Source organism: Penaeus chinensis, chromosome 26, assembly GCF_019202785.1.
Source record: "Penaeus chinensis breed Huanghai No. 1 chromosome 26, ASM1920278v2, whole genome shotgun sequence".
NCBI classification, from domain to species: domain Eukaryota; kingdom Metazoa; phylum Arthropoda; class Malacostraca; order Decapoda; family Penaeidae; genus Penaeus; species Penaeus chinensis.
Window position 1 is genome coordinate 12,543,911 of NC_061844.1, and position 15,086 is coordinate 12,558,996.

At 43.1% G+C, this 15,086-nt stretch overlaps 1 protein-coding gene across 2 annotated transcripts in view; it reads left to right on the forward strand.

Moving 5' to 3' along the window:
- Positions 1-9,429, forward strand: part of LOC125038909 (integrator complex subunit 1-like) — a 10,809-nt gene extending 1,380 nt beyond the window's left edge. The window contains exons 2-8 of one of the 2 annotated variants that reach the window (XM_047632560.1): positions 1,104-1,279; positions 1,744-5,013; positions 5,169-5,339; positions 5,789-5,911; positions 6,676-6,777; positions 6,928-7,047; positions 7,198-9,429. In XM_047632560.1, the coding sequence (XP_047488516.1) occupies positions 1,104-1,279; positions 1,744-5,013; positions 5,169-5,339; positions 5,789-5,911; positions 6,676-6,777; positions 6,928-7,047; positions 7,198-9,378 (6,143 nt within the window). In that variant the 3' untranslated portion in view covers positions 9,379-9,429. The remainder of the gene's footprint in view (positions 1-1,103; positions 1,280-1,743; positions 5,014-5,168; positions 5,340-5,788; positions 5,912-6,675; positions 6,778-6,927; positions 7,048-7,197) is intronic. The other variant, XM_047632561.1, reaches the window with a different exon arrangement.
- Positions 9,430-15,086: the final 5,657 nt, after the last annotated feature.

Genomic DNA, 15,086 nt, shown 5'->3' on the forward strand with positions numbered 1-15,086 from the left:
GTGTATATGTTTATATAAAGGAATTGAGGACTTAGTCTCTGGCAAGTGCATCTGTACTGTAAAGAATTATTGGAATGAAGAAAATATGTTTTGACTAATGATATGTGGAGAGTAAGTCCATGGCGTTTGGTTTACAGGTCTCGGGGCATAACCCCTGGTAGGAAAATATGGCGATAGGATTGGGGTCTGGAGATGAAGCCTTTTGGTTAGGAATGTTTTTGGGTCATACTCCAATGTTTGTGGATAACCCTGGAGTGACTGGAGCACTAGGGACTAGGAACTTTTATTTTTATCATTTCCGATGGAAAATAACAAGAAGTTCATGCATATTTCAGTGTGAATAAATGAATACCAGGAATAATAATTACAAGGTTTGAATTGCTGTATTAATTAAACCCCACAAACTGAGCCCCAGTATTTAAAAAAGGACAGCAATACTAACCAGGAAAGGAAGGTAAAATATGAAGGAAATCAAATAGTATGCAGATATCTATTTATGTGGATTGGTTTCAATCACTGATGGGTACTGCCCTTTCCCAACCCTACCCAAATCAAGATGAAACATAAGGCTGGTCACACTGCTAGGTGTGAAAGATAAGCTTCATCTTGCTACACGCACGCACTCACTCCTCATTCATTCATTCACTTGCTCACTTGCTCACTTTCTCACTTGCTCACTTGCTCACTTGCTCACTTGCTCACTTGCTCACTTGCTCACTTGCTCACCCTCTCACCCTCTCACCCTCTCACCCTCTCACCCTCTCACCCTCTCACCCTCTCACCCTCTCACCCTCTCATTCATTCATTCATTCATTCATTCATTCATTCATTCATTCATTCACTCACTCACTCACTCACTCACTCACTCACTCACTCACTCACTCACTCACTCACTCACTCACTCACTCACTCACTCACTCACTCACTCACTCACTCACCCACCCACTCACCCACTCACCCACTCACCCACTCACCCACTCACCCACCCACCCACTCACCCACTCACCCACTCACCCACTCACTCGCTCACTCGCTCGCTGGCCCGCATATGTATGTATGTATAGTTATGAGAACATTTTTTTCAAAATGTATTTTTTCTGCAGGTGGGTCAAGTGACCGTGGTCGAGATGGAGGTGCAGGTTCTTCAAGTTCACTGGCCAAAAAATCTAAGCCTGGATTTAGCAGCAGCGGATCCAGTGTTCGTTCAGGAATTCCAAAGCAAAGTACCGGTGACATGGTCAACCTGCTCAGTGAAGAATGGGAAAATGTGGCAGCCGAGGTGAACATTCATAGTTATTTGTTTGTAGTAATTTGTTTATAATGACAGCTAACTTGATGGCCCCATATGGCAAAAAAAAGGATGCCATATCAAACTGACTGCTTTGTTGTCAAGTTGTCAGTTATTAGTCCAACCTATCTCAGTTATTTACCCATTTTCTTGATTTTTTTACGTTATTATTATTTAATAACAGTTTAATATTCATAATGTCAATAATAATTATAACAGTATCAATATTAATAGCATGAAAAAAGTTCCTAACAAATTCAAGAAATGGTGAAGTAGGTGAGTGACTCCTTGATCACTTAGTACATGTGGAGCCCTCTCTGTACAACTAAATGCTCAAAAAACTATAGTATTGGACTGGGTAAAGAGGGATCTTGATTGGTTTGCTGGTTTTTGTATTTGTTGTGTATGCAACTTTATAAAGAACTGGAGTTAATGAATTTGTTGAATTTTTCCAGGTTGACCCCAATGACTTGATACCCTTTATTGAAGCTGGGGAAGAATATGGTGACAACTCGGAGACATATTTGTGTGGTGCAGTCAAGACTCTTAGATCACAGAGGACTAAGCCTGACAACTTATTGTGCTTTTCTCTCATGTACTTGGCCAAAGTAAAGCCACACCTCTTCAGTCGTTCAGAAATGGTCACTGAAGCTTTTAGTTCCCTCCTGAAGAGAGATCATTCAATGACCTACAAGGGCAAAGGGAATGCAGCTGTCTCTGTCCTAGCTGCTAATATCTTGCTGGCTGCATACCAAGATGAAAAGTCCTGGCCTGATATATTTGTGCGTGTGTACATTGAGGACTCCTTGGGAGAACGCATATGGGTTGATCATGAAGACTGTAAGGGCTTTGTGGATAACATAGCCACAGCTTTCAGAACAAAGATGCCTCCAAAAAGTCTCCTGTACCCTGACCTTGGCATGGGCAGCAGGCAGGACTGTCCCTCACCTCCTGTATCCGGGGGATCAGGAGGTGCTGACTCAGGTGATGGAGACTCAGAACTTTCTCTGGAATGTAAGGAAAGCCTAGATGTTAATGTCACTAATCGCTATGCAGGCATAATGTCAGAAGTAGAGGAAATGGTTATGGAGGCAGTGCAGCATCAGTTGGGTGTTCGGCACCAAAACCCAGATGCTGTTGCACGGAATTCTATCAGGTTTTTATCATCTGTGTGTGGTATTTTAGAGGTTAGAAGACAAGTTGCACAAAGGCTAGAGATGTGGTTACAAAGCCCCAAATTACAGAGACCAGCTACAGAACTCCTAATGTCCCTGTGTTTAAACTGTAACACACATTCCCAGTTGGATATAGAGTGTATAAGCCACATAATAAGGATCAGGTTGAAGCACAAGCCCCTCATAAACCAATACATGTCTTGTCTGCGAGAGCTTCTTGCAGCTCATCCAGACAACATTCCTTCAGTGATGAAACACACATTGTACAATGAGTTATCACAGGCAAGAAATCCAAGTAATATGTCCATACTCTCAGTTATCTTCCAATTTGCTCCTGAACATGCAGCAATCATTTTAGCAGAAGAATTCCAAGAACTCTTATGTAATAGGGAAGATTTTTTGCGTGCTTTGAGAGCACTATTACGAGAGATAGTCAGGGCTCTGAGACATGATATGCAATTTCAGAAGTTCTGTCAGGGACTCATGAAAGAACGCAAGGATCCAGCATTTCGTGACACTTTTGAATTCAAAGAAAGGATGTTTCATAGTACAACAGATCTGATTGTTCTCACCATTTTTGTAGCCATTTCTCCTCAAGTTCGAGAGAGTGCCACACAGATGTACCGTGGTGAGCACAGAGATCCTGATATTGTGAGACGATACCAGGAAATGGTGGCCTCCATCCAGCGTGATGCCATCCACTGGATGTATCGGGTTGTTCCAAAGTGCTATAACCCAAGCAAAGAAGAGTATACAAGGTGCTTACACAAATTGCTGATGTTTGAACAGGCAGAAGTTTATTTCATAAAAGACAACTGGCCTACTGAAAATGACCGTCCACTGTATTTTCGCTTAACTTCAGATATTCCAGTGAAACAAGAAACTTTGACAAGGTTGCTGATGATTGCAGTCATGAAAGATCAGTGGATCAAATCACAGGATCTGATAGAATTAGTTGACAAGTTAATCAAAAGAGCTGCATCCCTTTCCAGTGATGATATGGAAGTTTTGAGAATTGATGATACAAAGGTGATAGAGCTAATCTTCAATCTTTGCCCTTACATCCCTCCAGAGAATTCTCCTCTACCCCAGGGCTATAGACCTCCAAAGACAGCAATTGCAAATTTGTACTGGAAATCATGGATGATGCTCTTACTTATAACTGCCCACAATCCCACTGTGTTTGGGCTTCTTGCTTGGGAATCATACCCAACACTGCGTACACTGATGGAAATGTGCATAACAAACTCTTTCGTTTTCCCACCTCCGACACTAGCAGCAGGGGAGAAAGGAGAAGAAATGACCAGTCAAGAATTACATCTGTGTGCCCTTGAAAGACAACAAATCCTTGACTTTGAGTCTCACTTGGCACAGAAAACCATCACAGAACAAAACAGTTTGCTTTTAAGTCAACTAATAACCATGGATCCTACAGGACCTGCAAGAAAACCCCCTCCTATTGTCTTGGATCAACTGAAGGCACTTAACGCTTCACACAAGATTGGACACCTCTTGTGCCGAAGCCGCAATCCAGACTTTTTGGTTGACATAATTCAGCGTCAGGGTGCTTCTCAAAGCATGCCATGGTTGGCAGAGTTGGTCCAAAGTAGTGAGGGAGCTTTCTCTGTACTTCCTGTCCAGTGTCTGTGTGAGTTCCTCCTCAGTGAGACTGGAACAGGGAGTGGAGGGGGAGATGGAGCAGCAAGACATCACCAGTTGTTACAACATTTGCGGTCACTGTTACGGGCTCCACGCCAGGAAGACGGAGTGAGTGTTGAGATTCTAGACTACTTTCTACGACGCCTTAGTTCTCAGCAGGCCACAGCCCGCATGCAGGCAGTGCGAGGGCTCCAGCTGGTTGTGGCTCCACTGGGAGACCCAATGGAGGTAGATGGGGAGTCTCATACTCCACATGCTTGGCTTAACCAACATTTGCCAAATCTTCCTGGGTTTGACCTGGTTCAAAGTGTGGCAAGTCAAGCTCTCCGTGCAGCTTGTCAGATTGAAACAGACCCACATGCAGTGAGTGCATACATACGGTTCCTGGCAGTGCACACAAGAGATGATCCTCTCCAAGACCAGGCAGAGTTGGTACAGGATATGGCACAGTTAATTGTTGAGCGTTGTACAATGATTTCAGCCATTTTGCCTGTGCCTGAGAGGCCTAACCAACCCTTCCAGCATGCTCACAATACTCTCAAAGCCCTTTTAATTATATTTATCAATTATATGAGAGGTGTGCGGCTACCTCCAAGAGAGTCTTTCACATGGTCAGAAAGTCAGGATCAGGTGCGCGTTCAGTGGGCGTCTGGGGAACAAGCTGTTATGCACATACTTGTTGTTCATGCCATGGTCATCCTTCTCACTCATGGACCTGACAACAGTCCTGACCTTTTCCACGAGTTGCTGACAACATGGTTCCCAGAGCAAGAGGAAATGCCTCAAGCTTTCCTGGTAGATACATCAGAAGAGGCTTTATTACTACCAGACTGGCTGAAGCTGAAAATGATAAGGTCAACTGTTCCACAGCTTGTTGATGCAGCTCTGAAGGTAACCTGATTGTTATAATGAATGCCAGTCATTAGTCATTGCATAAAAATCAAATGAGTTGTATTTATCATAGAAATAGGAGAGTTAGAGTTATTTAAAATGGCACATTGAGAGATGACAGAAAAAAAGAGAATTAATTGTGTTTTGTTTTCCAGGATTTGGAGCCATCTCAGTTAGTGCTATTTATTCAGTCATTTGGAATACCTGTTGCCAGCATGACCAAACTACTTTGTGCCTTGGATGTTGCTGTGAATACTAATGAGGAAGCTGTGGCAGCTGCTGTCTTGGATAAGAGCCATAAAACCTACATGGCACAACTTGTTGAGGTAAGTATTTTATGATAAAAAAAAGAAAGAAATGCCAAACATGATTTAAGACTCTTTAAGGGTGTTTAGACAAAAGATATTCCCATGTTCTATGTACTATAGCTTTCTTATTAACCCATTGGATCTGGTTGTTTCATGGCAAACACATGGCCCAAAATACAGGCATACCTCCCCTTTGCAATGTTATTTTCTCTCTGTATACATAAGCCTTTCAGCTTTTCTGCCATTTTCCAATGTCCATATTTATCATCCAGATTGTAATAGACTGTTTTCCTAGCACAGACTGCATATCCTCTTTCTAGGTAGTCCATAACTCAGTGCAAGAATAATGACAATAAGTATCATTTTGGTATTTGCCTTTTTTTCCCCCATAATATCAAATTTTCAGTAATACAACTTGTTGCACTGCAGGAAAGAAGAGCCCCTAAACCAGTTTTGTCTATGTTTAGGTTCAACACCAGAGAGGAGCAAGAGGGGGCCATGCATTTGCTGCTACTCTTGGGGAACGTGATGACATGGACGTTGTTGGCGAAAGACCCCCACCTGTACGACCTCTGGTGACTGCTCTTAATGTAAGAGACTTTTCACTATTCCAGAAAAAAAAATTTTGATTGTCAAATTTCAGAGTTCTTGTTCGCTATTAATATAAAGCTATTAATAATAATAATAATAGTTATTATTATTATTATTATTATTATTATTATTGTTATTAAGTATATAAATATGAATTCTTCTTATTATTTCTTTTTTGTTATTAAAAAATATTAGTATTATTATTAAGTTACTTTTATTTATAATTGTTATTATTATTATTATTGTTTTATTATTATTATTATTATTATTATTATTATTATTATTATTGTTTTATTATTATTATTGTTGTTGTTGTTGTTGTTGTTGTTGTTGTTGTTATTATTGTAATTATTACTTCTATTGTTATTATTACTGCCATTGTTATTATTACTGTTATTGTTGTTATCATTATTGTTATTGTCATTTTTATTATTTTTATTATTGGTAGTAATAGTATTACAATTATTATTATAATGCCAATATCAATGTTCAGGTATTTTATTCAGAATATGCAATAGGAATTATTATAAAATAGGTATGAATGTTATTGTTATTATCACATACATACACTATCTAGTTATTTTATTAATCTTCTCTCAGATAGATTGTTTGAACAGGCTATTGTGTAAGGCATGCAAAAAATATAAAAGTATTCTTCATTCACTAAGATATTTGATGACAGATGACCAAGACATGTAGATTTTAAATACCAATAAAATTTATGTTTTAGTTCTCATTAATGATAGAATTTAATGTATTTCAGGTCTCACAGCCATTGCATACAGAATTAAGCAAAAATGAGGTGCAGTCATTCGTGCTACAGTGTTTCACCAATGACCTTCTTCACAGAGAACACAAAAAACAGGTTTGTTGTATTACCTGTCATTAGATGACAAAGTGTTTTATATAGTTATTTCAACTTTAAGTAGCAAATGGATTAAAAAATATATATTTCACATTTTATAGCTTTAATGTTGTGAAAAGGATGGCTCTCATTGTGAAATTCCTTGCATAGGTTCAAGATACAATGAGGGTACTGCAAAGACACTTCAGCCGTGAGATAAGCCGGCAAGATCCTGAAGGACCTTATATCAATGAGTTCCTGAACAGTCTTACAGCTATTGTACAGTCTCCGGTAAGATAACCTTCACGCTTTACCATGTTATCTTAATGATATGCATGTGAAGATACTGATGGGCTCATATACATATATGTACACACAATTATATACACATGTATTTCTTAGAGCTAAAATCAGTTTCAGCAGACTTTTTCTTTCTTCCAGAAGCATGCACCTAGTTTTGTTGCTGGATTACATGATCACTACATCCATTCAGCATCCTTATTCCGTATGTTACGCAATCTGCACAACAAGAAAGGTTGCGAGAAGTTGTATGCTCTCACAGGCCAGTTAGTTGCCTTTATCCTTCAGATGGCTCCAGAAAGGAAGTCTCCCTTAACCAACGTTCTTAACACCTTTAACACTGAAGAATTACCGGGCAAGAAGATTAAGAAAAAGGAGCCAGAAGTTGAGGTTGATGTATCTTCTACTCAAGCTGTTCTGATGCACCTAGCTGGTATAGAACCAAGCCAACTGGAAAAGGAAATATGCCGTGTCGTTGGTTGTGCCATGAAAGGAGGGAAAATGGCACCTGTAGTGGGAGCCATGTCACAGCTTTTACTGTCAGGAATGACAGTAAAGCAGGGCACAGAGGTTCAAGGAGGGCCAAGTGCACCTACTGCTTTACTGCTAGACTGGCTTCAAGTTCTTGACCCGGAGCTTGAAAAGGGGTCTGATCAACTCCAACAAATTCTCCTTTTCAAAAAGCGTCCTGGTAATGATCACAAAGAAGGAGGATACAGCCAAGCTTATCTCCTGGCTGCATTTACGCACCAAGCAAGATGGGACACTCTGGAACACTGTGTTCGTGCTCTTTTGCGTGTTCACAATCCTGTTCTAGATCCTGCGGCTGTGCTAAGTTTTGTTTGGGCTGTACTGCATGTACCCAAGCTGTGGCAAGGTAGGGAACGCAGAACACCACGACATGCCCCTCAAGAAACACTTTTATCTTTCAGTACATCAGAAGTGGTACACATAGCTCAGTATATGATCACAGAATGTCAAAGTTCTTTGGATGGAGGACGTGGCACATTACCTCTTGAGACACATCTGCCTTTACTTCTGCATAGTATAGATAATTCAGTGTCTGCCATTCAGGCCTTGGCTGAACACTTGGCTGAGATATCCCAGGGTACTGGTCCATGTCAGCAGGCAGCAGGGCACTTATTATATCACCTATATCTCAGATTGCCAAAGATTATTTCTTACATTCCAGCAGGAACAATGACAAAAATTGTGTCTGCTGGGGCATCTTGTGGCAGAGCTCAAGAAAGTGGAGCAGATGTGGCTCTGCATACACTTCTTACTATGTTAGCTGCACCACATCCAGGTAGAGATTTTCGCAGGCGTATGTCTGATCTTGAAGCAGCTGTGCGCAAACAAGCAGCAGCACATCCTTTAATTGTTCTTCGGCATTTGCCTCTATTAGCTGCGTCACTCAAAGGGACAAATCATCTCCAGCTAACAGCATTAAGAGCAAGCAACTACCTTGAACTATTCTCTATGGTCTTGGGTGTTTTAGAACTTTTACAACCTCTTCTGTTTGCCCCACAGCATCATGATGCTCTCATTCCCACATTGGACAGTTTCATGGCCTTATTTAAAGCTCATGGTAGAATGCATGAGCTAGAACACTTGCTAGTTCGTTTTTCACACCTCTTAATGGAATGGGTTGGGTGTCAGGGAGGACCTGCAGGAACCTACTTGTGTACACATTCTAATCTACTTGCAACACTCCAAATGCATAATCCAGACATTGCTGCTGTTCGATCATTAGCTGCTATAGCTGCAGCACGTGGCATGGATCAGCCAAAAGAGTCATCCATGACGCAGCAGTCGGGTGTTGAATTTGGTCACACTTCAGGAGGGTCACAGGGTCCCTTGCCTCCACCTTGGGTCATGGGTCAAGTTGGAGATTTACAAAGTCGACTTGAGTCTTCAACTTTACCTGAGGAACAACTTGACATTCTGAAGAAAGTCAGTGATCTGCCTGATCGTTGGGTCAATGCTGCTCTCCCTTCATTCACGCATACATTTTGTGAGGGCATTGTAAGCACACACAAAGAAGTCAGGCTATTTTGCTGGGATTTACTTTCTCGATTATTACACCAGCGACCAGCTCTTGGGGGGCGAGTTGGGCAAGCAGTTTTGGCTGCTTTAAAATGTGAAGACTCTGCGGTAGTGGAAACTGCCCTAGAACATTTGCCAGAAGTGATCCTCCTTCTCCATAATCAAGCACCAGATCTCCTAAGTGCAGCATTTATATCTACACTTACAGCATCATCTAATATCACAGCTTCACTTAGTGAGGCTCTGACACTGCTGCATCTTCACACAGGGTCCTAATGAATGCAGTTTCTTGCCAGTTGTTTTCATATAATAAATATTTTCAGTGTTTGTGTTTTTTTAAAATTTAATCCTTCCCCATAATGTATTTTATAGAGGCTGCCCAACCTACAAATTTGAGTCTGAGGTAGCAACTCAGACTTGGACTCACTCTACGTGAAACCAGCCCCCCCAATCCTTTGCCCGTTGTTGTCGTGGGAGGGCTTAGGAGACGAAGACTGAGACCCAATGATGGGGAACTCCTCAACCTTGGGACTCAGCCATCGACTCAACTAATTTTGCATGGTCTTTTTTCCCACTCATACTTTTCGTTTCAGTTTCTTCACCAATTCCTTCTACTATCCACCTCCTAAGGTGTGAGAGCCGTGCTGAAAGGCTGACTTTATGTCAAGTCCTGAACGGCCTGAGGGAACCACGGGCACGGTATTCCCCTGCCATACCTGGCCCTTACCCCTCAAGGGGACCCTGAGGGGTGGACTATTTTTTTTCCCCAACATACTCCAGGCTTATCATGGCCAATAATGAAGACGTAACCCCACTCTTAGGGGCAATGAGGCTTGCCCCTTTATCAAATAGCCCCAATCCCAGCTCTCCTTTGACCACGGCTCCGAACACTGCAACAACTACCCCCTCATCAATGCATACTAGTACAGTATCAACCCTAATCAACAACCAACCCCCAGGAGACATTTCTACTCTCCCAACATGCTCAACTTCAACACCTTTACTCCCACAACCTTCTTCATCAACCACCCCATCTCCCCTTATTACTACTTACAACCTTATTGCCCACCTCCCCATAACACTACCCCCCTCAACACTACTCCCTCCTCCACACGTCCCTGCACTTCTACTACCCCCACCTCTACAAGAATCCTAAATACTCTATTTAGCCCAGCCAAATGGGACCGATTTTTCGTGATCCCTCCCACAGCTCCCTACTCTAAAAACACCCTCCTCTTCCAACAATGCCTCCAAAAACAAGTAGGCAAAGTCTCTTTCCGTAGCCGACCCGACCACTCCCGTCTCGTCACAGTAACAACTGAAAACCAAGCTATAGCATTAACAAAACTAACTGATCTATGTGGTAATCCCATCCCTACAGAACCTCATCCAACCCTCAATACTTGCACCGAAACTGTTTCTATCTCCCAACAGATTGCCCAATCTATGACAAAGAATGGTCAGATTGTGGAGAGGACTTACTCGCCTGTCTCACAGACTATGATGCAACATATTTACAATGCTACTCCATTCCTTCCAGAGGAAATCGTAAGAAATCCATTAACATTGCCAAAATTACTTTCCGTAGACATGACCTTCCCTTTAATGTTTACATAGGTGGGGAATCCCTACCTGTCCGACCATACCAACCTCCTCCTCGTCAGTGCCAAAATTGTTGGCATTTAGGACACCCAGCCAAGCACTGTCATTCCACAGCCAGATGCCCGCTATGTGCCCAACCTGGCCATACTCGATAAAACTGCTCTGCACAATCACGCACATGTGCAAACTGTGGCGGCCCCCATAATGTATTTTATAGAGGCTGCCCCACCTACAAATTTGAGTCTGAGATAGCAACTCTCAGATTCAAACTTGGACTCACTCTACGTGAAGCCAGACAGGAGGCTCGTCGACGAGGTTTTTCTCTTACCCCCTACTCTAATAATGTCGCTCACTCTGCCACTCATCCTACCCCCCTAGCTCCTACACCCTCTCCTAAACCTAACCCCCCTCCATCTAACTTCCCCTCTTCTACCTCCTACCTCCCCCAGTCAAATTTTTTTGCCATCCTAAATCCAGACACTCCAATCTCTACCCAATCAAATTCTTTTGCCATCCTAAATCCAGACACTCCAATCTCTACTACAGCCCCACCACCTTCCCCTCTCCCTCCTCGCACTACTCGCAGCAGACAGAATAAACGTTCCACCCCCTCTTCCCTTACCCCACAATCACCACCTTCCTTTGCCCCTATTCTTCAGACACCAGACTTCTCTTCCCCCCCTCACAAGAAAACCTTTATCACAAAACTCACCAACCAACTCCACTACAGAAACTCTTGAAGATATCCAGAACTACATAATCGAGTCCCAAACTAATACTCATCCACCTTCAAATTCTACAACTCCCGCTCCCTCCACACTCAAAGTGACTGCCGATATCCATCCTCCTCCTACTCATATTCTCCCTTCACCCAATCAACCTACCCCATCCCAACAAAACCCATTCCCCCCGACTCCAGCCCCCACCTATATTAACCCTCCCACCATCCCCTCTATCCCTTCCACTTCCTCCTGGATACACAGGTGAATCCCTCATGTCACAAGTACCCTCTTCCCCAGACCCTCTATCTCCCGACACCCCTCCTGATACAAAACCACCTCCCCAACCTCATTCTTTATCCCACCCTCTAGCACCTTCCCCTTCAAATTCTCCAACACGCACTGCAATTTTTGCCAGTAAATCAACGAAAGTATAACTATCCTTCATTGGAACATTCGCGGTCTCCGAATGTTCCTCTTTCGGTCCCACATATTCTATTGTCATGTCCACGTCCTCCCTACTTAGACATCCCAACTTATCAGACATCCTTACAGAATCTCACACTTTCTGCTTTGACAACCTGTTCTCCTTCCTCAAACGCATATATATCCTTCACTTGATCTAACCCCTTTACATTACCTCAACCGACCCTAACTCATTCACTCACCAATTCCTTAACCCAGCTTTAACAACTAATCACTAACCCAACCACCCTTCACTAACATTAACTATAGTGCTACATGACCTTAGATGTCTAGCACATTTATTTTGCTTTTAACCATTAACCATTAACCATCATCTCTGATCCTCCCGAAGTCGCTAATGAACTGGGTGATTATTTCAGCCAGGTCAGTCGTGGCTCTCACCTTTCTCCAAACTTCTCTTCTATTAAAACCATCAGGGAACGTACCCCTATTATCTTCACCCTATCCTCTGCTGAGTCCAATAATGCTCCCTTCTCTTCCTCTGAACTCAGTGCTGCCCTGAAATTGTGCCACAACACTCATGAAGACCCTGACGGTATTCACTACCGTATGCTCCGACAACTCCTATCTTCCTCATTATCCTTCCTATTAACAACTTACAACAAATTGTCCTTCTCATTGGCGAGAAGCTCTTATCCTCCCCTTCCTGAAACCCAATAAATCGGGTACCCTCCCTCAAGACTATCGCCCCATCGCACTAACTAGCTGCTTTTGCAAACTACTAGAGCGAATGGTTAACTTCCGCTTAATGTGTTATCTTGAATCCCACAATCTTATCTCACCTTCCCAGTTTGGTTTTTGCCGTGCCCGAAGCACAGCTGACCCCCTTGCTCATTTTGAGACATATATTACATCCGCATTTGCACGACATGAATCCGTACTAGCTATGTTTTTTGACCTAGAAAAAGCATATGATACGACATGGAGGTACCATATCCTCCAACAATTGTCCTCTCTAGGCATACGTGGAAACATGGGTGTCTTCATAAAGTCTTTCCTCTCCCAACGCACTTTCCAGGTCAAAATTGCCTCTGCCACATCTTTCTTTCCTCAAATTGAAGGTGTCCCACAAGGCAGTGTGCTTAGTAACACCTTATTCCTTCTTGCTATAAATGACATTGCCTCAGTTCTATCACCAAGAGCCCGGTCATCACTATATGTTGATGATTTAACCATCTATCGCTCTGGCACATCCATACCAAATGTCTACCAATTTCTCCAATCTGCAATATCATCAGTTTCCTCCTGGGCCACAAACCATGGCTTCCGCTTTTCTACCTCCAAATCTTTCTCCATCCTTTTCTCTCGCACACGTGTAGGTCCTCTACCTTCACTCTTCTTATATGACACTCCACTCCAACACCGTTCCTCTGGTAAATTCCTAGGCGTCATTTTTGACCCCAAACTATCCTGGCGAGACCATATTCTTCACATTAAAGAAAAAGCTCGCCGCCGTCTCCGAATTTTACAAACCCTATCCCATTTATCCTGGGGCTCAGATCGAAAAACACTCCTTCATCTTCATGTCACCTTAATCCTCTCCACTCTAGATTATGGATGCCATATCTACTCCTCTGCCTCAACTTCTCTCCTTGCTCATCTTGATACAATCCATCACTGTGGTCTTCGCTTAGCCCTAGGTGCCTTCCGCTCCTCTACAGTTGAGAGCCTGTACACTGAATCAGGCATACCATCTCTCTCTCGACGCCGTGCCCTTGTCTCTCTCCGATGTTATGCTCGATTCCACCAACTTCCCCTCACTAAACTAATTATCCCACGATCCCTACTTCCTACCTTTGCTTCTTCTCCACGTTTACCTACTCCTTTCTCCACTCGCATGGATACCCTCCTCTCCCATTCCCCTTTTCCCCATCTCCGACCCCTCCCGTTCTCTGTCCAATCAGTCCCTCCATGGCTTATACCTTGCCCCCATATTTGCTCCTCTGTCTACCCTGACCCACCAAAATCAAATATTCCTCCTACTGTCCTTCTCACCCATTTCCTTGACCATGCCTCCACTCATTCCTCCAGTATTCCCGTCTACACTGACGGCTCCAAAACCTCCTCCGGTGCTGGTTTTGCAGTAATCTTCCCAACTCGTACTTTCAAATACCCCCTCCCTCCTGAATCCAGTGTCCTTACTACAGAACTGTATGCACTCCTTTTTGCCTTAAAACACATATTCACTCCCCTCTTCCTCTTATACAATTTTTACTGACTCCCGTAACTCATTAACCCTCATAAAGTCAATAAACACGACCAACCCCCTTGTTTGTAAGATCCAGAACTGGTTGTTCTACCTGTCCACACGTCATAAAACAATCAAATTTTGCTGGGTACCCAGCCATGTTGGAATCCCCGGCAATGAACAGGCAGATATTCTAGCACGCCACGCTGCTATGTCTTCATCAAACCAACCACGTTTCTCACATATCCCAGCCACGGATTATTACCCACACTTTAAGACTCTTGTATAATCGATGGCAATCTTTTTGGCCAAGTCTCCACACTAATAAATTACATACTGTAAAACTGGCAATCTCCTTCTGGTCAGCTCCATTCCATCGGAACAGACGTTGGGAGACGGCTCTCGCCCGCTTACGCATTGGCCACACTCGTCTAACACACACATATATTCTATTGTCCTGCCCACGTTTTGAAGCAGCCCGTACCTCTACTTTCTCCCACCTATACTATAGTGCTACATGACCTTAGATGTCTAGCACATTTATTTTGCTTTTAACCATTAACCATTAGAGCATGGGGGGGGGGGGGGTAATCTTGAGGGAAGATAACCCCCAGATTTATTGGGTTTCAAGTTGGGGAGTATGTGGGCTTTATGCCAACGAGGGGGAAATTTCCTGTCGTCCAAATGTAGATGAAGATAGTTAACAGGAAGGACAGACAAGTCAAATGGGGGATGTCGGAGGATACAGTAATGATTACCGTCAGAGCCTTCGTGGGTGTTGCGGCACGACTGTAAAGCAAAGAGAAGTTCACAGGAAGAAAAGGAAGCATTATAGGGCTCAACAGAGGATAGGGAGGAAATGTGAGTGCGTTCTCTGGCGGTCTTAATGGAAGAAGTGTGGATGAAGGTGAGAGCCATTACTGACTTGACTGAAATAGTCACTCATGTTTTAGTGGCGACTTGGATCAGGGATGAGAGTATCTCGAATA